The following is a 27,710-nucleotide window of genomic DNA, read 5'->3' as shown; positions in this document are numbered from 1 at the left end:
GCAACCAGCCCCAAACTAGTCAGCACACGACTGGAATCCCTAGGGCAGTAGGGAACCCCCCCCAAAAGAAAAAGAAAAAGGGGGTCCCCCCTGCTCATGGTCATTAAAGAGCTAAATATTATTGCTTATTACAGGAGGCTTACAAGTCCCAGCATGCCCAGACATTAAGGGGCCACTGGCTTCTGTAGCCTGTAGATTATTAAATTAATACAATTTAGTACTCTTCGGTCCATATATCATCCACGTTCTTTGCAAAAAAACAACAACTAGCTCTGTAGAGAGCACCTGGAGAAAATGACAGGGTCACTCCCGGTCACTCTCTTTATAAATAGATGGAAATGCACTGATTGGAGCTTCTAGTTCTTTGTTTTGTTTTGTTTTTTCAAAGACTGTGGATGTTTTTTTGTCCAAAATGCATCTTAGTTGCAATGCGATGCAACTATAATGCATCACAAGACTGCACTGATATGCAATACTTGAATATACTGTATGTGTGTGACTGGGGGCATGATTCAGTACGGAACGCAATTGCAATTGCAGATGCGTATCTATACGGAACGCAGCTTCTAAAATATGCATATGCTTGCCAGAGCTCAGCCGGCATAAGGACGCCCACTGCTGCTTTCTCATATCCGTCCAATCTCGCTTTTCTGCGTAACATCTTTACTATCGATGCACATCGGCCACTCACATAGCATTTACAGCAGGTCTGACCATCTGCAGACACTGCAAGTTTCCTCGCACGCAGATGGCTCTCAAGCATGTGTATGCAATTGCTGTAGCTCATTTATGCATGCCCAGGAAACGGCGTTCAAACGGAAGGCACACCTGTGTTTCCCCAATCACTCCCCCGTCACCACTCCCAAACACTGACATCTTGTCATTCACTCTGTGATGGGTTCCTCTGTGCGTTCATATTCGCAGTGTGATTGTTGCACACGCGCAGTGCGGCTTATATGAATGCGCAATGGTACTGAATCAGGCCCTGAATCTGTATATGAAGCACAACGGAACTTGGCATGGAAAAAAGCAGTGACTGCTGCATCATAGCACTTGGTATACAGATTCAGACTCAGTCACACACAGATTGACAAGTGTCACATATAAAAAGAATCAGTGCAGTCTCGTGGTGTGCCTTAGTGCATCACAGTCGCGGCGAAAAAGACGTGGAGTCGCGTGAGACCTGGCATGCCAGAAGGGGCTGTTTGGCTGACTGCAGCAATAGTGTATGTGGACACATAAGTAAATGCAGGTATTTTGACATCGGAAATCGTCGATACCCATCTGCTTTTAACTAGACCTCAAAATGAACAACCCCTAGGTCACTGTACAATGGCCACTGATCCAGTTTTACTTATTTGGGCATCCATCTACAGTACCTAGGAGTATGGCAAAACACTACAGCTATAATGTGATTCTGGTGGTTAAACAATTATCTGAAGAACTTAGAGGCTGGAACCATCATCCTCTATCATTTTTAGGATGGGCCAAATTGATCAATATTGTATCCCTTCCTTGTCTTTTATATGCTACAATTATCACCAATCATAATAGACACAATGCTCAGATGATCACATCTTGGTTTCTACAACTCTTGTTGAGCAGTGGCAGACCCAGAATAGCTATGCATACATGATACAACCCAAGAATAGTAGCAGTATAAATATCAACACTATAGTCAATTACAATCATGCAGAGATTTTAAAGTATATCAGAGATTGGCTTCATAATCAGGAAAACTACACCAACACCTCTGTGAGCATAATTTCCTGCCTAATTTGGATATAACATACTTTCTCCGCCAACATGACTAGGATATTTAAGATGAGTTGCAGAGTACGAGAAAGATTTGCCATCTCTTCTGCCACAAATTTGGATTAAATGTCCATAAATCCATGCACTTACCCTTAATACATACTTAGAGGTTCAGGATGACATAGCTTCCCACACATTTGGTGCCTACAGTAAATGGAGTATTGACTATTAAACACTTATTGAAGGTACGCCATAGGAGACCGCTTATATTCTCATGGGCAGTTTCCAATGTTAGGGGCATACCCAGTAGCATTTCTAAAGGCCCAAAATGACATCAGTACTGTAATACGTGCATAATCAGAATCTGACTGGAGCAGCCCTATGGATTGTTTACTTCTCCTAATCCCCACCCTCCTCGCTGATTGGTAAGACTAATACTCTTTACTCATTAATATTATTTGAGAGGCGTTACATCATTCTAAAGGTACAGTCTAGAGTAACTCAGTGGTTACCATTTTTCCTTCCCTTAGCCTAGCTGACCTTAAATTATTCCTGCTGACATTTAAATGCCAGTACATATATTTGGAAATATTTCTAAGATCCATCCATAACAGATACTTGTCTCCACATAGGAGGTTCCTGATGGCACTCTCATTTTACTTTACATGCCCCAAATGGGCTGAAGTAGATGCCACCCTTTTCCGCTTGTTATAGGAATGTGCTATTGTGAAGAGTTTCTGGGTAAAGTTGAAAAACTATGATGAAAAGTATCTATTTATGTACCATTGATTCCAGAGTGGACAATTGTTGGGGTAACCCCATGTGATCCATGTATTAATAAAAGTTACCAAAATCTTATCATAGCTTTGAGTATGTTAGCAACACAGTTATACACAGAAAAAGAGTATAATCCTTTTTGAGACGTTGGAAGGTTACATTAGTATTATCCGTGGGGATATGCAAGCTCTAATTTAATAATGACTGAGATATACAACTTGAAATGCAATACGTATTCTGGATGATAATGCTCCAATTATAGTGGATCAGGCCAACTCGGCTTTGGGTCTCTAGCCCCTTGTTGTGTCTTCATAGTTCCATGTATTTTAATATTTTTTGATATGTGCCACCAGTGCTGTTATGTGTCTGTCTGTCCTATGGTATCAAAATGGGCAATGCTTCAATAAAAACAAGTTCATTGCAATAAGCATGTCTAGTATGTGTGCTGTAGTACGCCCGAGTTATGCAACACCTGGACATAGATATCAGCCACCAGTAGTGAAGGTTTAGTAGGGTTGTGGATACCTCCATGATAAGGGTGGATTTGTCTTTTCTACTAGCATTTGAAAATCTTTCGATTAACACACTTTGCAAACACACTTTGAAGCTAGTTACATTCTCAGCTACGTTTTGTTTATTGCCTCATCCTGCCTTTATTAACATCTACATGCTGTAAAAGAGAGATCTGTGATGGACTGGGGGAGTAACAGGAGACAGAAGGTGCTTATTTCCTGGTTGTTGCTGCCAAACTTGTTAACTGGATGAACCATATATTAAAAAAAAAAATCTTTTCTGATTATCTCAAAGACAGATGATCTTCAAAATTACACAGTTTGACTCCAGGACAACTGGACAAGAAAAATAAAGGTTATCCACCATCAATCAGGTCTTTTTTTCTCACACTATTCTGCCTAGACTTGTAGCACTGTGCTCATTATGAATAAAGTTGTAAGCTCCTGTATGGTAGGCAGTGGCATCATGAGTGGGCTAGCACCTGGGTGTCACCCTCGGAGGGGGTGACACCAAAATATTGGCCCCTCTGCAGTGGCAGGAGCCGGGTGCTGCAGTGTGACATTCTCCTGCAGCAGCCGGCTCCTGTCATAGAAGAGGAGCCAATAGTGCAGACTGCCCAGTCTCTGAAGGCAGCTCAACATCTCCGGTGATGCTGGGCTGTCCCCAGAGTGATGTTATTGGGATCCCCCGCGAGGCCACTCCCCCTTTATTTAGGCCATGCCTCCGGCACGCGGAGGGTATCCAGAGTGCGCACCGGGTGTCACCAAATCTAATGATGCCTCTGATGATAGGAAATGATTGGTCTGAATACAGCCCTCAGATTTTACAATGTGAGATGTGATACTGGTGATACAAATAAGGCATAGTAGTAATGGATGGCTTAGCTGTTTAGGGTGCTTGGACATGGGGTTTTTTGCTTTCCCCTAAACCACTTAACTACTACATGTACATCTGTTACAACTAGTGGGGAGATGTATCATACCTTTGAGAGTGATAAAGTGGAGAAGATGCCCATATCAACCCACTGTATCAGGTCCTAGCTAGCAGCTGATGAAATGACAGAAGCGTATTGGTTGCTAGGGGCAATTTTTCCACTTTATCGCTCTTGAAGATTTAATACTGTACATGTCCCCATGGGTAGAAGAGCACTAATAGAGTTTATAATAACAAGCATTGATCTCAATGTCCGCACAGAAGGTGCACACTCACAGATATTTTAAAATAATGAATGAATGTTTGAAAAATGACACGCAGCTTTGGTCTGTATGGCCCATTAACTCCATGCACTCCTTCTGAGAAAGTGGGTGGTTCTTCCTCAACTGTCACCCGGAGATAAAGGGGAAGATGTATCAAGCCTTGGAAAGAGCTAAAGTGGAGTAGTTGCCCAAAGCAACCAATCAGCTAACTGTCATTTCAAAGACTATGCTAGATAAATGAAAGTTAGAAGATGATTGGTTGCTTTGGGCAACTTCTCAGCGTTACTACTCACTTTCTTAAACTTAGGGGCATATCCAATTAGATGCGTAATTTTTGCGATAAAAGTGACCGCGGCCATCTCAATAATTTTTCATTAACATAGGTATGCACACTTTCGATTCCCACACCTTCCAATTGATAAAAAAAATGGTTGCGGTAATTTTTACAGCAAATACCCACAGAAAATTTTTTTTACATTTTTTTAGGGTACAGCCTGTAGGCTAAAAAAAAATGTAAAAATAAAATTACGTAGCAATAATAATGTTTATTACTGTCTCAAAAAAATATTTTGCTCTTTAAAAATGCTGCAAATGGATGATTTGTGCATTTTTATAAAAAAGTGAATAAATGATAAAAAACTAACTTTTTGTTTAAATACAAATGAAAAAAAAATGAAACATGCAAAAAAAAGTTTTTTTTACAAAAGAGGTGATTTTTGGGTAATTTGAGGCCAATTTAAATCTAAAAAATAAAAAAAGAGATCAAAAGAAATTCATATTCATTTAAATAAATACTTTAATTAAATTTGGGGTGCACAAATTAACAAAAAGGTTATTTTGGGGTAACTTGAGACCAGTGTAATTATTGGACTAATTAAGCTAATTGGAAACTTTTGGTTGCCTTATTAGTCATTAGGGGGTGTCCAAGAGGTTCTGATGAAAGTCCCAACATTTTTAAAAACTTTGCACCTGCTCTGAAGCTGCAAAACAAACTCACCCCGCTATGGGAAAAAAAATCCTCCTGTCCATTTGAATACCAAAAACCTTGTGCCTGCAGGAAAAACCTTGGGGTCAATTGTTCTAGTGTAAAAAATGACCAAAGGTATTCTCTGATTCCTCATTGACTTGCGAATAACATGCCTGGGGGGAATCTGCATGCACCACAGCTTCCTGTTTTGGGGTGTTCAGAGGGGGGCTACTTTCTTATATTGGTGCCAAAATGCCTTCTTACACCATTTGCTGGCAGGGCTACATGTCTCACTGATATTATAAATGACCTGGAAAAGTTGTGAAAAACATGGGGGGGCACCAGTCTAAAATGAATAATATAGAAAAGTTGGGAGAACAAATACATGGAGGGTGAGGAAGGAGAGAAAACTCCTCTATAATGAATGATTTGAAAAAAGACAGTGATTGAATGCGGGGGACAATGGGAGCACCAATATCCATTACCTCTCCTGTCAGATAGAGTGACTCTGCTTTTGTAAAGGTGGCTTTGAGGACATGATTTATACACATTAGTAAGGTTCCAATTTATTGCCCAGTGATTGCTGCACTTTGTACATTATACTTTACTTAAACTATAGCTGTCCCAGCAAGTTAAGAACTCTTTCTAATATAGTTTTCCAGATTAGGGCATGGATTTACAGCGACCTCATCACTATCCTTTCCTTACTTTGAAAAGGCAGAACATGTGCAGAGATACTGTGCATTACTTTAAGTAGACAATTATGAATTGTGTTACAGACATTTACAAAAATCAGTCTGTTCCTACATTTGTGAGGTTGCAGTTCTACATGGAAACACAGAAAACAGTAAAAACATCACTACAAAATACAAACTGATACCAGTTTAGGACCACCCCATCAGTACCTTAAACTTTTTTGATTTTCTCCCAACATACTTTTCCTAATTTTAAAAAGAAGTGGGAGGTGTGGGTGGCTGGGTGCTGTGAATCATGTAATCACAGCCCCGTCCCCACTGTGCCGCGCTATCATATAATATACAGCATCAAAAATTGCAAGGGGAGGGCAGTACCAAGTGTTATTATACACATTAACATTTTATTACATTTATAGAACTGCACCTAGAACTATGCTATAAAGTGCACCCTGAAGTTGAAAAAGATGTGTTATTGAAAATGCAAGCTAAGATTCCAATTCTATTGTCTCTGATGATATGTGAAGTCCTTTGTAAGGAGAAAAGACCTCTAGGACCACACACACACAAGTGAACGTCACCATAAATGCATCCTATCTGCCATTTAACACTCATTTAAATATCTTGTCCAAAAATAAAATCTTGACTTTGCATGTGGATAAATGACCCTTTCATCAACCATGAGAAAGAATATTTGGCAAACTGTCACATACAATTTATTCTATGGTCCTTTGATGCTTTGGAATAAACATTATTAATCTGAAGTCTAAAGCTGGCTGTATACTACACAGTAATACCCCTTTCCACCTAAATTCCGGGTCTGACCTGGAGTTGGAACAAAGTTCCTATTCGGATCAGACCCGGAATTTTGCCGGCGCTGACTCGGGATATTCCCGAGTCAGCGCCGCTCACACCGCAGTTGGGTCTGCATAGACCCGGCTTTTGCGGAGTGAAAGTGGACGCTTGGAGATGACGTCATCTCCAAGCGCCACTGAAGCCGGACCAATCGGCCAGCTAGCAGCGCACTCCAGGTCTTCGTGACCCGGAGTGCGCTGTTCCCATAGCAGGGTTTCACGGGCTGCGCCCGTGTTAAACCCTGCTAGTTACCTGGGTTGGATTGCCGGGTCACTCGACCCGGCGATCCAACCCTCTGCCCTTTTACACCAGGGAGCTGCCCGGGATAACCCTTCAAAAACACGGGTTTTAGCTCCGGTGTAAAAGGGGTATGAATGACTGGCTTGAACAGTTATCGTTTAAGTGTATGGACATGAATGGTGATCGTTCACAGCTTGAAAACAGCCGATATACTGTATGGTCTGGATCATTCAGTTTGGTTTTCAATCCTTTTTGATTCACCCAACCATCATTCAGCCAACTTGAGGCTGTGAATGGACATCGCCTCCATACATTGTCTAGCATATGGAGGCACTCCTGGCAGTATACTCCTCTCTGTCACTGTTGGCTGGTCTACTACACAATTGTGCAGGGTATAACTAGCTATAATCAAATGATAATGTTCTCAGCAATTAATTAGATCTGCAAACATACATTATATTGTTAATCAATTATTATTAAGCTTATTAATGTTGTATTGCATTACAGGAGTACACAATAGATGTGTTTTTTCGACAAAATTGGGAAGATGAAAGATTGAGGTTCACAGGACCAATGCGTATTCTTCGATTAAACAATCTGATGGCTAATAAAATTTGGACTCCAGACACTTTCTTTCACAATGGGAAGAAGTCTATAGCCCACAACATGACCATGCCTAACAAACTGCTAAGAATTCAAGATGATGGAACTCTGCTATATACAATGAGGTATTTTCCTTATATATTACATATAAGATGAATGAAGAATTAAGCGGTATGAAAAATGTAATAGCTTATAAGTTTATTTTTCTCTTCTTGTAAGTAATGCATTGCTACTAATGGATATTCATTTTCAAATAAAATACTTTTAATGGGAATTTGTACCTGGACATTGTGGTAATAGATAATGCCCCAAAGATTTTGATATTGACCAGTTGTCCAGCATTGATTTTGATTACTAGTCATTAGGATGTAAGCTCGGTGAATTAGGTCAGACAGGACTTAGGGCTTCATTTAGCAGTTCTGATCGCAGTCTCCCGATTATCCCGAATAGCGAGTGTGCAGAATGGGTCCTGCGTAGTCGCACGCAGACCCTTCAATGCCTCTACCTAATTGACAGGCAGAGGCATTTAAGGGGCGGTGCGGAGTCGGGGTCGGCCCCGTTTACAGAAACGGGGGCGTGTCCGCCCCGTTTTCCGTGGGTGGCAAGCCCAGGATTTGCGTGGATCGACGCAGAGTCCTGGGCTCGCAAGCCAGCCCGTCTGAGTAAGCTGAGGCTTACTCAGCTGGCCGGAGGCCCAGCGCCATCCACCATCACGACCATCGACCACCGGCCCAGTGCAGGGATCGCAAATGCAGCAGGGGGTGTCATACACCTCCTGCTGCATTTGCATTATTGCAAGGACGTAATTGCAAAGCTGCCTGCGTAAATCTTTGCAATTGTGATCCTTGCTGATTCAGGCCCTTAATTACATGAGTCACATCATTACACTCTTCCCACAGCAACATAATTTGCATAATTTTGCTTCCCCTACTGCCATACTTGCTGATATCGAGATTTCCGGCATTGTGGAGCAGGGGGCGGGGTCATGATGACGCGATTCAGCAAGAATCGCGTCATCAACCCCCCTGCTGCAGGTGTGTGGGGTGGTATTGCGGGGGGGGGGAACTGGAGGGGCCGTGAGGCATGCTTACTTTTCCAGGAGGTCGGGAGCAGCACCCGATTTTCGGGAGGGTCCTGACCAATCGGGAGAGTAGGCATGTATATGCGGTGTGACGATGTGGGTTAGACAGAAACTGAAATTGCGTTGTGATGCTGTTTTGCGACTGCTATGTCTCATTCTGGCTGGGCATCAGTGAGATTTCCAGACTACCTTGGGAGTCCGGAAGATCACTCACTATCTCAGGAGTCAGCTAATATGTTATTGGTCCAGATCACAATATCTGTCCTTATCCTATATGTTATACATGTTAAAAACTGAGTTCTGTCTTCATGCTATTTTTCATACTTGTGTATAAGTGCACCTGCGTAACAGCAAAGTAACCCGAATATTCCTTCTAAATGTCAGCAGCTTTTTTTGACCATGTAATTAGTAGAACCATTTCCCAGGCCTGGGTTGGAACTTTGTTATTTTTAGACTTTCCCTTGTACCCATTTGCCTATGTTGGTCACTCGTACAGTGCGACAAGCTGAACTGAAATGGGAGAGTGATCCGGACAAGTTAATAACTTGTCATCCAACTGAAAATCAGTCATGATACAGATGTGTCCTGCAACGTCTTAGCTGCATATGCGGCAAATTGCGCCGCACATGGCACAAGGCGTGTGCGCCTGTGAGCGGATACGCACACTGCATTTGTAACCTGTGACTCCATAGGATTGCATGGTGTGAGTGCAGAGCGTGCCGCAGCGTACTGTAGTGTACGCTATCTGCGGGTAATTGCATGGTGCAATGCGTGTTTGCGTTTGTAGCACGATCGGCAAGGATGTAAGAGGACACATCTCTTTGGGCCAGAAACAGGTTTGTGAGCAAGCGTCAGCTTTCAGGGATGCTAATGTACTGCACAGCTGCTGTAACAGGTGGTTGTGGGGAAAGCACACCCAATCCTGCATCTGCAAATGACAAACTCAATCATAATCACAAGTTCAGGCAATTCGCTGCAATGCTTCTGCCATGGACCGATCCACTGGCACTGGTCCATTTTTGTTTCCCTTAGAGTCAATTAGGTAGCGCCGATGTGCATCCCTACCTAGCAACACATAGTTTTATCTACTTGTTAGCATGCTTATGTACAGTTAAATGTGTCATGTTACTCAAACTTTTCATACAATGTTAGCCTTATGTCAGCATTCAGCAAAGTGTTCCCATTACAAAGGCGATGCTGGCAGAAATGTGCATCACAACAGTTTGGGTCTTTCTCTGGATATTTCAGAGATGGATTTCTTTCATTCTACTTTTATCTCTTTATCATTACTGTATTTTGAAATTTTACTGAATGCTCTGATTCTATTTAGAGAAATCAATAATGTATTTTTGACACCTAGGAGACGCAATATTAACATGCAAAAGCAGCCTATGGTCACCCTGGTCCAATCACCAACTGGACCAAAAAAATCCAAAGCTCATAAGTAGGGGGGTGGCTGACTATATATGGTGCTAGGCACAATAAACATAGAAAATACTATATGACATAAATAGATCCACCTTAAAAAATTATATAATCTGGAGTAAAAAATGGTATTTATAATTTTATTGGCACACACACCGTTATGCTTTGAAAACGACCCATTTAGGTCAAAACATGTCAGCAGTAGGGTGTGTTCAGCTGCACTGGACTTGAATCTAATTTCAGACACATTTGCATTGGGACCCACTTATCCAACACCTCGAAGAAATCCAGATATTCGGGGAACCGGTTGTCAAGGAGTCCCAGTGCTTATACCTTAGGGATGAGTTACGTCTTTTACACTGTAAATGTTTTAGTATTCCATTTTGATAGGGGTAACTTATTGTGTTTACATATACGTGTTGTGGATATTCCCTTATGTTCAAGGGTAAGGATTAATACATTGTTTTTTTATCTCTGTGCTGTAAGTGTTTACATTAGGAAACTTTTGATGTAGTTTTCCATTTTTTCTCCTGATTCTCTTTAGCCTTAACGTTTTCTGATTGCCTGTATTCATGATCAGTGAACTCACCACTGGCTTGGCCAAAAGCCTGACTGGTCTACAGAAAGGACAATTTCCATGGGCATTGAGGTCTTGTTACCGTGAATCTGTCTGACATGATCCCAAACCATATTGCGGGTCTGACTTAGCCCTACATGGCCTTATTAACTTAACTGCCCGATCTATCATCATCTTAGCTACTCGGAAACTGTGCTTCCTTTAGCACTCCCACCTTGTCCCCCTCATAATATATCAAGCTCTTAGTAGGTCTCCTTAATTATTTCACTGTGCTGAGTGCAATGAATGATGTACTCTCTACTGGGATTACTTAGCATGTTTAATGTCCTATATTAATGTATCTGGTTGTATAAAAGCCAAGGCTCATGCTTGCCTGTCAGTGGGATCATTTATAAACCATTTTTTATATGAAGATGTGTTCCTTAAATTGCCACTGCTGATTGTTTTATATATTCCATTATACTTCACCTTTCAGATTATGGGCTAAGAGTGCTGGCATGTCCCCAGTGTCTAGTCTTATATTGGCTGCTGATTTAAAATTGTTATAAGGGAGATTATATTTCATCTCTTTTGAAAACCAGGTCAAACACTTAGAAAAATAAAAACTGTCAGAAGCGTAACTGAGTATGTCATATAAAATATTTATTACAGTTGACAACTCATTGGATACTTGGAAATACTGTTTAATTAAAAAAGAAACGTGCCATCAAGACATCAGAGGTTATAAGAATTGTTTACTAACTGTGAAATATTTGTGTATGTATAGCATATTTATATTTGTGCAAATTCGACCCTTCAACCGCCATATGCTTATATATTAGAAAGAGGCGTCCAACTCTGCACCAGCAGCATATGTACTAGGTTTTCATCAGGCGCACATACACCTGGCACATATACGTAGGGAATTGGTATGTAATGCCGACTGTCAGAATGCCTACTGTCAAAATACAGACAGCGGCATCACGATGGTTGGTAAACTTACCTTCTCCCCCCTAACCCTCCATTCTTGTAGCCTAACCCTCCCCACCTCGTGCCCTAACCTTCCTCGTTAGTGCCTAAACCTGAGTTTCCCCCCATTGTGCCGAAACCTAACCCTCCCCCCTTAGTGCCTAACTGCCCCCCAGTGGTGCCTGGCCCTGACCCTCCCCCCTAGGGGAGCCTAACCATAATCTCTCCCCCCAAAACCTAACGCTAACCCTGCTATGCTACCTAAACGTAACCCTCCTCCCCCCCCTGCCGCTAACACTAAGGGCGTCCTGGTTTACCTTCGTTCGTCCTCCTGGATTCTGGCGTCGAGATTAAGACAGGCATTGGTATTTCGACGCCTATCTTAAGTCCCTTGTCTTCCAGCGTCTTAAGTCCCTGGGCTTCCAGCGTCGGGATTGAGACGGGCAGCATAGCGGTCGCCGGTCTCATAACTACATCCCCCTAGCCAGGTCACACGCACAAAAAAAGGCTTATAACATGTCTTGATAGTGAGAAATGCAATATGATTTATCTAACAAAGCCCTTTATAATACTATAGATATAATTTTTGTTTTTGCTTAAGAATAAAAGTCGCTAAAAAAAAAAAAACACCCACAAAATCATATAATATATGCTTGATAAATAAAGAAAGCAGCCATCAGCTTCACAGGTGAATTCACAATCAGCAAACAGAACCGGCTAGCTCGTGCTGGCAGTAATTATCATCAGGGTGTGTTTGCACCATCCCTCAGGAACTGGCAAGTGATATGACTACTGACAAGCATATACAGTCAGGTGCATAAATATTTGGACATTGACAGCATTTTCATATTTTGGCCTCTATTCACCACCACAATGACTTTGAAATGAAACAAACAAGATGTGCTTTAACTGCAGACTTTCAGATTTAATTTGAGGGTAATTACATCCAAATCAGGTGAACGGTGTAGGAATTACAACGGTTTCTATATGTGCCTCCCACTTTTTAAGGGGCCAAAAGTAATAGGACTATCAACTCAAAAGCTATTTCATGGACAGGTGTGGGCTATTCCCTCGTTATTTCATTATCAACTAAGCAGGTAAAAGGTCTGGAGTTGATTCTAGGTGTGACATTTGCATTTGGAATCAGTTGCTGTCGACTCTCAATATGAGATCCAAAGAGCTGTCATTATCAGTGAAGCAAGCCATCATTAGGCTGAAAAATCAAAACAAACCCATCAGAGAGATAGCAAAAACATTAGGTGTGGCCAAATCAACCGTTTGCAACATTCTTAAAAAGAAAGAACGCCCCGGAGAGCTCAGCAACACCAAAAGACCCGGAAGACCACGGAAAACAACTGTGGTGGATGACAGAATAATTATTTCCCTGGTGAAGAAAAACCCCTTCTCAACAGTTGGCCAAATCAAGAACACTCTCCAGGAGGTAGGTGTATATGTGTCAAAGTCAACAATCAAGAGAAGACTTCACAAGAGTGAATATAGAGGGTTCACCACAAGATGTAAACCATTGGTGAGCCACAAAAATAGGAAGACCAGATTAGAGTTTGCCAAACAACATCTAAAAAAGCCATTACAGTTCTGGAACAACATCCTATGGACAGATGAGACAAAGATCAACTTGTACCAGAGTGATGAGAAGAGAAGAGTATGGAGAAGGAAAGGAACTGCTCATGACCCAAAACATACCACCTCATCAGTGAAGCATGGTGGTGGTAGTGTCATGGCGTGGGCATGTATGGCTGCTAATGGAACTGGTTCCCTTGTATTTATTGATGATGTGACTACTGACAAAAGCAGCAGAATGAATTCTGAAGTGTTTCGGGCAATATTATATGCTCATATTTAGTCAAATGCTTCAGAACTCATTGGACGGCACTTCACAGTGCAGATGGACAATGACCCGAAGCATACTGCAAAAGCAACCAAAGAGTTTTTTAAGGTTAAAAAGTGGAATGTTATGCAATGGCCAAGTCAATCCCCTGACCTGAATCCGATTGAGCATGCATTTCACTTGATGAAGACAAAACTGAAGGGAAAATGCCCCAAGAACAAGCAGGAACTGAAGACATTTGCAGTAGAGGCCTGGCAGAGCATCACCAGGGATGAAACCCAGCATCTGGTGATGTCTATGTGTTCCAGACTTCAGGCTGTAATTGCCTGCAAAGGATTTGCAACAAAGTATTAAAAAGTGAAAGTTAATTCCTACACCGTTCACCTGATTTGGATGTAATTACCCTCAAATTAAATCTGAAAGTCTACAGTTAAAGCACACCTTGTTTGTTTCATTCAAAGCCATTGTGGTGGTGAATAGAGGCCAAAATATGAAAATTCTGTCAATGTCCCAATATTTATGCACCTGACTGTATGTGTCCCAGTGCAGGTCTGACTCAGTTTGCAATTACATGAGCACACCTTTACTGTACTCCTTTTGCTTTTGCATGTTGCTTCCCTCCCATATTTTGCCTCTCAACGGAGGCATAAGTGTCAGATCTGCATAGGGACGTAGGCACTTTTATCCTGTACAGGGCAGTAATTAGGGATGTCTGTGACATGTACCGTCACACAGGGCGGAGGGCCCTCGAAGTGGCACTGTCACTGCCCATACTTACTACTAGCTACTGCAGCCAGTATCGCTGCTGTAGTTCCGCCAGGTGCGTCCTTTGGATACTACAGGAAGGTATACTGCAGGAAGCTATGGGCAGTGCTGCACTTCCTGGTGCTGGCGGCCATGCGCCCTTTGCATGACATCAGGGGGCAGGGGTAGCACAGTGCTGATCCTGGGCATACGCAACACAATCTTAATATGTTATGCTAAGCAAATAGACAGAGAGTATGCCTAACATTGCTCCCATGCTGCTCTATCTTTATAGAACCCATTACACGAGTACTGCTTTACACCATCTATTGACCCTGAATTTCTTACTTCCCCACAGCTATTCTGAGTGAACATAGAATTACTTGAGCTGTCAATGTTTTGAGGATCTGTGTACAATGCTGTATTTGTGTACGTAGGTGCGGGCAACAATGAGGGCTTCGGTGGGCATCTCAATACAAATTCTGCCGTCTGTTGCTTTAGCCTTTTTTAGCTACTGCGATCAGTGAGAGTATGCAGTTGCGTATGCATTACCGTCTGCCTCTGAATCAGACCCAGAGTGCCAACCAACCGCCTTAGAGCTGTCATTTTATAGGCTGTGCTAGAAAAATGACAGAAGCTGATTGGTTGGTACTTTATCTATCTACACTTTACCTCTCTCCAAGATGTGATAAATCTCTCCCTTTGTATTTTTCTCTTTTAATATGTTATAGTAGTTCCTGTTACCAAATTGCTCTGTTGTTCTAGTTCACTATTAGTGACATTTACCTGAGTGAGCCATCATACGAGATAGCCCCTGTATTAGCATAGGAACTGCCAAGTGATCCTAACCCTGCAAGGATCTGCTTGAGATAGCCAATACTAAGATAGCAATGATACAGTATGCTTGTGGGCGAGTGAGAGCATATGAATGAAGTTATCCATCAATTGTAATTTACATCAATGTATCAGTCCTTATGGATAGAACTCATTCATTGACAGTGGCGTAATAAGGGGAGTGCTGGCCGCACCCGGGTGTCACCCGCCATTGGGTAACACCAATGTGCAGACTCCCCGTTAGTGACAGAAGCTAAGAGCTGCACTGTAGAATTTAGTGCAGCACTCGGCTACTGACACTGTGAGGGAGCCGGGACTGCACCGGCTCCCTCACACAACGCAGTCCACACCTCCTGCACCCCTCCTCCCCGGTAAGAAGCACGGGGTTCAAGCCTTGAGGCCACCCCCACTACCCGCTTGACCACATCCTCTTCCTGGCACACAGTATCCCTCCGCGCACCGGGTGACACCATGGGGGGGGCACCTCTGTTCACTGGCACCCATTCATTGAATTATCAAGACAACATCTCGTTTTGTTTGGTAATATGTAGATGAAAGACATTTGTCCAATGAAAATAGAAACCATGTAAAATACGAGTGATATTTACTGTATCAAGTCTTATGTATCCCCTTGCACTGACACTTGTACTGTCAAAAGGGATTATTACACTCTGTTATATATAATGGATTATAATGGCATTGTTACTTACACCAGTGTAATATTTATCCTTTGATATTATTAACATCAGTATATGGGGAGTGAGGCTGTACAGGATCCTAATACCTATCTAAGAACTTTTCTATGTATGGTGACAGAACATACCAATAATATTTATCCTGGTGACAAATTGTTAGGTCGTGACTTTTCACCACATTGAAGAACCAATTAAGTGTAATTACTGGGACTGAAGCAATTAATTGAATGTGCTGATCTTAGATAAAATAGAGATTCCAACCAGCATGATGTTAGTCTCATACAAACAGAATTGATCACTTTTATAGACTATTTTAACTTTATATAAATAAAAGTTAAATTATTATAATATTATAATACTATTTCAAATAATCATATTTGGCTTTAATGTGTTAAGTCAGCCTGTGAGTGCTCAAATGCAGGATCTTGTTTTTCCTTTGTCTGTCTTCTGTAATGCCTCTGTCACTTGCTCACAACTAAGAGAATTGTCTCCAGTTTGATTTGTGAGAAGGGACAATAATTAATTTACATATTCCCGTGCAGCTGTATAACGCCTTTATTATTAAAACTTTATTCCCCTCGGTGCAATGAACAGACCTGAACTTCTAATATGCCACAGGCAGGTACTTTGCTGATAGAGCCAGATTTTAGGATACTAGATGTTATTCTCAGCCTCTGTTCTATATCTGTCTGACTATGTGTCCCATGTGTGTCTGTGTGTGTCCCATGTGTGTCTGTCTGTGTGTACCACGTGGTTACAACATGGGAGAGATGGTCGATGCTTTATAATATGATTTAGTAAATTCCAAAGACACATCACTGTACCTTCAAATTAGGAATAAAATAAATTTATATCAATCATAATCCCTAAAGCTTCAGGGTTACTTCTAAATTCCCACTTAGACCACTGTAAATATTAATTAGGGCCGTAACTAGGGTAGTGCGACCAGTGCCATGGCACGGGGTACTGCAGGGAAGAGGGCGCTGTTTGGGCCTGTCAGTTATCCTGTTTATTATCATTCTCACTTGTAGCTTCCTCTTCTTTTATCCCCAGCATCTCCTGGCCTCCCATATCTCTTCCCTGGCACTTCCCCATTGGGCCATGGCCCTTTTTCAGGTGCAAAATCTCATGCCCCTATTTAAAAAATTTGGGGGGAGGGGGCAGTGCTATGTCAATGAATAAGCATTCTGTATAGCACTGTGTAATATATTGGTGCTTTATAAATAAAGGATAATATTATTATATTACCAGTAAAGTTATGATCCTTCAGATTTTTCTTACTATCACACTTACGATCGAAAGTCCCGATCAGCATGCAGATTCACGTGAACACACCATTACAGCAATACTTGCGATCTGCAGAACTCATCTCTCTAAACCATCTGCTGACCCCCTGTACACACTCTACAGATACCTGGCTACACTGCTGGAGGAGCATAGGCAGAAGCATCTGACAGAACACTGGTGTGTCAAACATTGTGCCATCGCATCTGATGAATGTTAGGGCGCCCATAAAACCAGATCTTCAGATGCAATTAGTTTTATTCTGCGAAAACATGATCATAGGTACCTACACACTTGCAAAATATCTCACAAATGGGTAGGGAAATGGAAGATCTGTCCTACGATTGTAAAGGCGGGTATAGAGCTTAAGTGAAGTATAGAAGGTGGATTCTGTTTACCTTTAGTGTCCCCTGAGTTTGACTGTGATAAGAAGTGCCTACATTTTATAAGCTATGTTTTCACTTTTAAGGGTTTTTATTAGATTGATAGATTGGAGCTATAAATACCCTTTCCCATATAATTTGCACCTGGTTTATATGAAGGCTTCCCACTGAACATATGGGTCAGCACCAGATTTCCACCACCTGTGGGAACATGTAAAGTTTAGATTGTTTTACATGGAAAAATATCCTCCACTGTAGTAGTAAAATATCAACCCCCCAATATAAAATCCTTCCGACGCCCCTGCTGGTAAGTAAAACATAACGACACCCTCAGGTAAATTTACTGAAGTGACTGTTTTTATAAGTGAAGATTTTGCCCATAGCAACCAATCAGATTCTAGTTATTATCTTCTAGAGGTGCTAGTTAAGTGTTAAGAAGAACCTGATTGGTTGCTATGGTCAACATCTCCACCCCTATAAAACCTCACTTTAGTAAATATACCCCCCAGCCTCAATACACCATGTGGCACGAGGCGCCTGGCACGAGTGAGACACTTTGTTGTCTGCGTCAAGCAGGAATTGGTACATAGAACATTAGCAAGAACATCACACTCATGTTTAAGAAATTAAAGCTTACCATGGGAAATGTGGAATGCCTGTATAGACTTGCATATAACTGATGCAGATGTGCTTATGCCATAAGTGAGTGCATAAAGAGATTCTCCAAACCCGACAGTCACTGCGAAAGAGCATCTTACAAATATTTCTGTTTAGAGCAATTGAATCTTATCAGCATTTTTAGCTCATTCCAATGATAAATTCAATTTTATAGTAAAACAGATGTCAATAATTTATAATGTTTTATGGGCTTTGCAATTAATTCTGGTTTTCCAGTGCTATATAATCCAAGATTGTAGACCAGTTGTTTCATTGTGGCCCAAGAATGGATTTTTAAGACCTTTCAGTTAATTGATATATCCACAAGGAACAATCTTCCTTTTACAGAGAGATAAAAAGATCATTTAAATATTTGTTACATTACAGGGAGGCAATTGATAGTTTTATAACATTAGCAAACCACAAAAATATAGCCACGTCATCTAGATGCCTTATGACATTAGCATGGAATCCCTCTAGCAATATAGACTCTACCATGCTGGTCACTTTTTAAAATAAAAAAAGATCCCATTTTATTACTAATGTGCAGGGCCAGATAGATGCTTTCCTTTATACTGAACTGCTAGGATTTGAAAAGAAAGGGATTCAAAATGTCGACAATTCTCAAGTGCAGATCTGACCTGTATATTCCACAATATACCGTATAGAGGTACCAAGAAAAATATATAAAGCAGATACAGTGGGAAAAAGTGACAAATAGCATGCATTTACCAGATTGGGGGAATATCTGTTTACACCATTGTGAATAGATTTTGGAACAAAGTAAGAGGATGGATCAATACTTTTGTTTCATTGTAGTCAGGAAAACATTTAATCCAGAACACCTGAATTGTTACTATTTTCCTTACAGAAGAGTTGGAGTAATAAAATAAATGAAAGTAGTATAATAACAAGTAAAACAATGGTTTAAACCACATTTTCTTTCTTTGGCCCAAGCAAAAACAAACACGATGAAATTGTTTTAGACCTCAATGACTGTATTCAGCAAAGGAATTATAGGACATTCCACACGTCTAAAAGAATCCTCAGACCAAGGGGCCTACCGGTATTTATTAAACAGCTTTTGAAGTTGACAACCGATAATGCCATCTTTAGACAGCAATTCTGCCATTGAATCTTTGAATATGACCACACTTTAGTTGAAACATATTCATATAATCTAGAATCTTAAAAATTATTTTAAATGTCCTCTATGACATGACTGGTAGGTGTAAATTATGTTCTGTTGTTCATTTCATCCTTGTTTGAAATGATAGTTAAAAAAAAATTGCATTACCATTTAATAAGCTTGTTTAAATATAAGCAGACAACAATAAAGTTCTGGCTGGGATACCCGGCGTTGCCAGGTTGAAGACTGGACCCTGAAGTACACCTGCAGCTTTTATTTGTTTACATTGTCCTATAACCCCATTCCATTGATCCTGAAAAGAACCCCACAGTTTGCTATCATGCATGCAAACAGTGGTGTAATTACAGCCGGTGCAAGGGGTGTGGCTACTATGGTACCCGAGCTGCCTCTGTGGCTTGCCACTCCCCTTGCACCCAGTCACGTACACAAGGTGGGATTGTCCAGTCAGAGTGCCAGTGGCAGTGGTGTTTATTTGGTGCTGGCCTGCCAGTTGATTACAGCTGGCACACCAGCAGGCAGACACGGAGAGACAGCGCCGCTGGTCATGAGGCAATGAGAGCTCGCGTACTGTCAGCCAATCAGCAGTGGCTGCTCCTGATTGGCTATCGGTGTGCGACCTCTGATTGGCTCATGAACAGCGCCAGTTTAAACTTGTGCCGGTGCTGTCTGTCCATGTCTGCCGCTGCCTGCCAGTTCACCAGCTGTAATCAGCTGGTGGCCTGGCCCCAAATCCACACCTGCTGGCTGCTGATGGCAGACAGGGGGAGGCAAGGTGGCAGCAGGGACACTGGAAGGTGAGTTGCTGGGGGGACATAATGTGTAAGGGGCATTACTGTGTGGCACAATGTGTAAGGGGCACTACTATTGTGTTGAAAAATGTGTTATATGGGGTACTACTACGATGTGGCATAATCTGTAAAGGGCATTACTGTGTGGTATAATATGTAAGGGACATTAGTGTGTAGTGTAAGGGGTATTACTGTGAGGCATTAGAGACACTACTACTGCGTGGCATAATGTGTATAAGTGGTACTACTGTTGTGGCATAACCTGAATGGGCTCTGTGTGGGCTTTGTGTCGAGGCAAATGTATGTGTGTTTTTATCTCTGGGGGGGCCTTTTTAAGATCTTGCTATGTGGCCCCCAAAGTTCTAGTTATGCTCTTGCATGCAAACACAGAGGGCTGACTAATATATATGGTCACTTTAATAAGGACTAATTCTGGATTTAATATGAACTTGCATGAGTCATAAAGTTTGCTCAGACTGCGAGGTTAAAAGGATACTTTTGTGGCTTTCATGCAGGTTTTTGGCAAACTGTCAATTTCCACTTGAGTCTCCCCTGGAACCTGTGTAATTTAAAAGTGTCCCCATTTTTAGGGATTGTGTGACAATGTGTGGCCCTGACGTAGTTCAAACCTAGGCAAAAACCTAATTCTAGTCAAATTACACCACCATGCCAAATTTGGTGGAGCTAGATCCAGAACTCTGGCCGTGCATAAAGGACAAACAGACAGACACACACACACTTTCTCACTTATATATAGATATAGATATTTAAATGAAAAAACTATTTTTATTTGACAGAACTTTTTAAGTATTTAAATAGTAGATCCTTCTAACACACTGCAAAGAAAATGACCCTGCAGAAATAGAGAAGCTGGAGGCATATGACATGTCAGTGTGGTTTAAATACACACAGAAGACTGTAAAGATCAGATAATGTGTTTTTTTTTTTTTTTAAATATTGCTTTCGCTTGTTCAAGAGAGATCACTATGCTGTAGTGTAGAGACACTTTCTGTCATTTAATATGCAACAGCTGTTGACCCCAACATGTTTAGCTCAGAATACTGTTACATAAAAGACATTGATGTGATGGTTTAGATGTTGAATGGAGCAGTATTATGTTGTTCCACTTCAACACTCTATACTGTGCTTCATGCCTTTTTACCTCAAATCTCAGAACATTGACACCGGAACGCCAACGAATCATCTCAACTGATATATTTCACTTTGTCTGCTTCACAGCAGTTTAACAGTGTCAGATGTAATATAAAATCATGCACAGCATATATTTCTTGTTATTGACACTATTCAAGCAAAACATATTCCGTTCTGTTTGCAATAGAACACATCTGACTGTAATGTCACATTACATAAAACTGAATCCTGTTAATTTTAAATAGAGATGCTCAATTTAAATTAAAATATGTCAGGCTATATTTAAAGCGCCTCAACTTTATAAATGTGTAGGTTTGCGTTTGTGTGTATGTGTATGTATAGGCTAATGTAGGGTCGTATGAAAACATTCTTGGGTGGATAATGACAGTATTTTGCCATGTGCTATTTAGCCATTGGATGGAGGGGGTGGGGGGCACTATTTCAATGGGTTTATATGGGTGGTGCTTTCTAGTTGTTTCAGCATGTTAAAAGAATTACACCAATTCATGTGAGATTTGAGCTTAAGAAAAATGACATTGTCTAGACTTTAATTATACTCTATGATTTGGAAAATATATTTTAGAAGGTAATATGCAGAAGCCATCAATCTATCTATTCTAGTGGTGTTTCCATTCGGTGATGGCTTGGTGATGTTAGCCATCTTGGAATCGTACGGAAGCAATTGTCTTCAAAGAATTCAGCTGTGTGTTTTGTGGTATTTACTGCACCCCGGGATTCTGAGCAAATCACATACCATCGCAATGGTACTTCCCTTACATAGTTTTGATGCGATGGTCAGTCACCATCGCATTGGAGCTTCAGTGTTGGGAAACATTCCACCATTTGATGACGGGCTTCCAGTGTCCACCCCTATGCTTCAGCTTCTCTAGCAATACATTGAAAACCATCAATTTTGGATATTTGGTTGACCAATAACCATGAGTTAGAAGTAATTTCCATATATCTACCCAGTATTCCTAGGGGATCCTTCATTTTGTTCATTCATTTTGCAATGTCAACCCTCAAGTTTTCCCAGCAGGTAACGATTTGAGGATTTCTGTCTGTGGAAGAAGGCGGGATAATTAATGCTTGAGCAAAATAGATTAACTCACCTGTGCATGATTAAAAAATCCACAAAACATGACCTGTTGATGGTACTTGAGGACTTGAAAACCCCTGGTTTAATTATTTTCTTATAGCTTTGAAAATTATGATACATGACATCTCTTATCTAGAAAAATGTTACCCAGAAAGTTATACAGCCTAAAAGTAAGGTGATAATTAACTATTGTTCAGCGAAAATGTTATACATACAACTACAACCACCAATTATCTCTCTTTTTACAATCAATGTAAGGGACACTGCTAAAAAATAGTAATGAGGGAAATACCAGTGCCAGAAGGGAGAAAGCAGTGGTATTTTTTTTTTTTTTATATATATAAGAAAATTAACACTGTAGCAAAATAACAGGACACATATAACAAATACAAAGTAGTAGCAATTTTTAAATGTACTACAAAATATTTTAACCAAGGTGGTCCACATTACCAGTAAACAACTTGTAGGGTAGTACCCCAAAGATTTCAGCACCAGCAGGTGTGCATTCCCAATCACCAAATGAGCAATCCACTCCTCTTTTGTTGTGTTACAAAACTGAAACCCGGCGTGTAAGGTTGTGATTAGGAACAAGTCCCAAGCAGTCCGAATAATAATAATAATAATAATAATAATAATAATGTATGTTCTGTTATATAATGGGTAGGTAACGTTTTTAATCTCAGGTGTCAAACCACCAGAATGTCACCACCATTACAATATGTCATATACACAGAGCCTTAACAGGACTTTATGGCACCCTGTGTCCGGCCACACCCCTGGTCGCATGACGTCATACCAAGAGGGTGGGGCCACCAGCACCAGTAAGGACATTGGCACTGCTGGAGTGGGGTGCTGTAGAGGATGTCGGTTGCATGTCTGGAGTGTTCAGCGGATGCTCCGGTGTTGATACAGCAGTGACACTAGCTGCAGGGTGTTGTTCCATTCACCCATCTAGCCAGTTGCAGGGACCTTGGGGCAGCGTCGGTGCCACCCGCAGAGCACCTCTCGCACACCTCTAATTGCCCTGTTTATACACATAATTATTAACAAGATTAATAGAGGGGTACTTACATAAACCATTAGTGGGTTCCCAGTTCTTCATTTCGTGAAGTTAATTTGTTCAAGTTTGGTTGATAATTTGTAGTCTGCAGACAAAGACATGCCTCAGAAATTTGCACTGGTTATCTACTTTGTTTAGGACTTAGGGCCTGATTCAGAGCCGGACGCTATAACAGCGCTCGCTCTGAATCAGGGCCGGGCATTTTTCTTCAGAACGGCCTCCTGGCCGCTCGCAGAGCTGTGGGTGACCACCCACAGCTATAGCGAGCTGCCATGATGATGGTCGCGATGGTCAAGACCATCGCGACCATCGGGCTTGCAAGGAGACCCTTGTGGTAGGGTCTCGTTGCCGCAAGCCCCAGAGTGCTTTCGGCTCTAACAGAGCCGAAAGCACTCCCACTGACATCACTTGTGATGTCAGTGGGGCCGGCCCCAGACAGTAGGCGTTCCCATGGGAACGCCTCCGTCTGGGCAGCCACGCCCCCGGCCCGCCCACCAAAGGGGGCGTGCTGTCACTCAACATTGACAGCACGCCCCCTTTGGTACGAGACCCGGAGCGACTGATTGCCCGTCGCTATCTGGATCGCGCGCATGCGCACTGGGCCGTCATCGACCCGCTTGCGAGCGCATAGCGCTCGAAAGCGGGTCTGAATCAGGCCCTTAGTGTGTTTTTCAGTCTTTAAAAAACTTGCTCATAGCCTTGTTCCAAAAGCAAATAACAGAGAAAATGCAACTTTCTTCATTGCTGAAAATGTTGATGGCAGTTCACCATACCAGCGAACTGCTCTACCCAGACATGCTGGTTGGATGCGTAAGAATTGATGTAGGCTTATATATGCTTATTTGACCAATCTCCGTAGAGTATTACAGCTAATCTTTGGGGACTCAAAGTCCTGCAGATTATATTAGTTGTTCCTTTCAGTCTAAGATAGCACTTGCTGGCAGCTGGTGGTATCTCCGCACTGTAATTCAAACTGACTTTGGAGGCAGTTATGAAGGGCTTGAACTCTGCAACAGTCGGCAACTGGATTTGGACCAGTTACCAAAAAATTGTTGCAGCCAAAATACAATATAAGGAGATTTTTAATTTAACTATTTTGCAGCGAGTTGCATATTCAGGGAGCTTGCTGGAATGACTGGTGCTCTATAGTTGAGGGAGGCCCCTGAAAATGTTCCCAGTTTAAGATGAGTGCTGATATGCTGCAGTGTGGATGCAGGCGGTCTAGGGACCGTAAATAAAAAATATTTAACAGTAAATAGAAAGGAAGGTAATTTCATAGGGGCTGATAATAGAGAATATGAAGGAAATGGTTTGTGAGGAGGTATATACTTGTATATACAGCCTTAAAGACCCCTCCACACTCACTGAGCAAGACTTCATTGTATATTTAGCAATCTATCCGCCTCCTTCCCCCCAATATTCAACAATCTATCCCCCTCCCTTCCACAAAATACAACCAACTACCCATTGGCATATCTAAAATGGGTGCATGGTGTAGGGCAGGGGTTCCCAACCACGGTCCTCAAGGCACACTAACAGTCCAGGTTTTGAGAATAGCCTGGAGCTCAGGTATATATAGTACCTCAGTTATTTTGATTTAACCTTCTGTGCTGAAGCCTGGATATCACCAAAATCAGGACTGTTAGTGTGCCTTGAGGACCGAGGTTGGGAATCACTGGTGTAGGGTGCACATTGGCCTGTGTCCAGGAGGGCCCACACACCCAACATCCATAATTAAACTTACCTCTCTGGAGTCCCGCATCAGTTGGCACTGCTGTACAGCAGAAATCACTGGTAAACTGGCGTGGTGACCATTTTCCCGGTGTTTTGCACATGTACAATAGAGACGTATCTGGGAACGTGGCACGGGCTCCATGTTCCCGGAGACCTGCACATGTACGCATAACATGCATTCAGTCTCCTGTGTGGCTGTCAGTCTACTATGTGGCGTTCCCAGCGCAGAAAAAGGCTTCTCTCTAAGATGGATGGCGTTCTGGGCTCAAAAAAAGGCTCCACTCTGAGGTGGATGGCATTGTGGGTGCAGGAAAAGGCCTGCTCTAATGTGGACCAGGAAGGCCTAAGACAAAGTAAAGGTGGGGACAAAGGTGCAGCCGCACAACCTGACATGCGTGATGTAGGCGGAGCTTGGGACTGTCTCCCTAGTCATTCCGAGCATCCAAGCGGCACTGTGCCTCCCGAAAGCTTCCCAAGTAACAGTTTCAGGCCGACAGGCTAGTGCCACCCGAATCATGGCCTTGTGCCACTCTGTGGCAAGCATGCCATAGGTTCCCGACCCCCATGTTATAGAATGGCTCTTACCAAACTATGGTACTATGGTAGAAGGGGACCAGCCTTGAATAAATCTAAATCTGTATAATCCCCAGACGAAGTCTACAATTATACTACAGTACATAACCATGGGCGCCGAGAGGGGGGGGAGCGGGTACAGTTTGCTCGGGCTAGCTAGAGGGGCCCGGCGGGGCCTGGGTCCGGCGTCGCCCCCCCCCCTCCCTCACAGCAGATCAGCACACAGCTTGTGCTGGGCTGCTGTGTGAGACTGCTCGCGGCTGCCGCAGCAGCCGGAGCAGTCTCCTATGGCTGTGGGGGGGAGCGATCATATTGATTGCGCCCCCCCCTGCTTAGCACCAGGCTGGAGGGCTTACAACGCCCCCCTCCACGGCGCTGAAAAAGTGATGATTGTTTTTTTTTCTTCAAGGGGGCGTGGCCACGCCTCCCGCGATTAGGCCACACCCCCTTCATTACCCGGGCCCGACCAGGCTCTCAACGGCCCTGTACATAACTGCTGCTTAGAATTTCAGATTTTACAGTTTACTAAGTGTATTGGCTGCATGAAAAATCTGTTTCGACTATTAAACAAATCAGAATGAGCTTTGATAAGGAACAATTGTTGTGAAGTACAATTCAGGTAGTTTTAGATAAAACATTATTTTTATCCGAGTTGAACAAACATTCCATTTAATTTGGGCACAATAAGCTCAGTGTCTAACTATCATTGCATTAATACGACAACTGCTGATAGTTTTTGTGAATTTCTATAAAATATGGAAATTATGCAAATATGTTTATTTGCATTGTTTTGATGTTATAAATGTCTTCTGAAGGACCAGATGAAATAAAAGAGCAGATTTAAATGTTAATGATGTTATTAGCAGAAGAGAGCAATTTTATCTCTGCCACCATAAGTTGTGCTGCATTGTGGAACAGATTTTCCTTTTGTATTAATCTTTAGAAAATAATTGTTTTGTTTTTTTATTTCCTCCTCAGGCTTACAGTCCAGGCTGAATGTCCTATGCATTTGGAAGATTTTCCTATGGATGCTCATGCCTGTCCATTAAAATTTGGCAGCTGTAAGTATTTTGCTAGGCATTGTTTGAAGGTCATTTGTTAATTAGAATGTACTATCTTGTTTTGTGTCATTATTATATTTATTATTATTGTTGCACACAATTATATTCTCGCTATTACATAATGTAGACTCATTTATTAATAACAAAAGATCCCTAGTTTTTAATTTCACCATAATATTTTGTGGATTTTATTTATTTGGCACCTAGGACCTCATTCAGAGCCGCTCGCGGCGGGCGGTCGCTCGCTCTGAATATGGGGTTATTTATTTTATTTTTTTCTCCGGCCGCTCGCAAAGCTGTGGGAGAGCACCCACAGCTTGTGCGAGCGGCCAGGAGACCGTCGCGATAATCGCGACCATCGGGCTTGCGACGAGACCCTGGGGTAGGGTCTAGTGGCCGCAAGCCCGAGTGGACTTCCTGCTCTAATAGAACAGGAAGTCCACTAGCGATGTCAGTAACCCCTCCCAACAAACGCCAGGCGTTCCTAAGGGAATGCCTGCGTTTGTCTGGCCACCCGCCCACAAAACGGGGCGAGCTGTCAATCAATATCGACAGCCGTCCCTTCTTGTTGCGAGCCCCGTAGCGACTGAACTTCAGTCGCTCAGCGGGGCTCGCGCATGCGCACGCCGAACGCGGTGCATGCGCAGGGCATTAACATCGAGCAGCTTGCGAGCGCACAGCGCTTGCGAGCGGCTCTGAATCGGGCCCCTAATCCATACCTCTATAATAATTTGCATAAGTCATATATGTGATTTATAAGTATAATATATACAAAAGATACTGACCTTTCAGTGTTATGTAGGGTACACACCAAAACGATATATCTGAGATAATGGTTGTTCATACAACCTGAACAACCATCCTCTGGCCTCGGGTCCTGCTGGTAGGGGGCCGCGTCTCTGCAGCAAGTGTACGGGCAGTTGGCTGACTGCACGTACAGACGGCATGATGTGCAGATATATCCGCAGATATATCTGCCATCGGCTGTGATGCACAGCCGACGCAATATGTCTATGAG

General features: G+C 42.2%; 1 protein-coding gene across 1 annotated transcript in view; it reads left to right on the top strand.

The window, feature by feature from the left end:
* GABRA2 (gamma-aminobutyric acid type A receptor subunit alpha2) overlaps positions 1 to 27,710 on the top strand; it is a 165,290-nt gene that overhangs the window by 51,846 nt on the left and 85,734 nt on the right. Inside the window, exons 5-6 of the mRNA XM_088450552.1 lie at positions 7,503 to 7,723; positions 26,610 to 26,692. Coding sequence (XP_088306678.1) covers positions 7,503 to 7,723; positions 26,610 to 26,692 — 304 coding nt within the window. The remainder of the gene's footprint in view (positions 1 to 7,502; positions 7,724 to 26,609; positions 26,693 to 27,710) is intronic.

This window comes from Taudactylus pleione, unplaced genomic scaffold (genome assembly GCF_031769625.1).
Source record: "Taudactylus pleione unplaced genomic scaffold, aTauple2 ptg000519l, whole genome shotgun sequence".
Lineage (NCBI taxonomy): Eukaryota > Metazoa > Chordata > Amphibia > Anura > Myobatrachidae > Taudactylus > Taudactylus pleione.
This window is presented reverse-complemented; position numbering and strand designations above follow the sequence as displayed.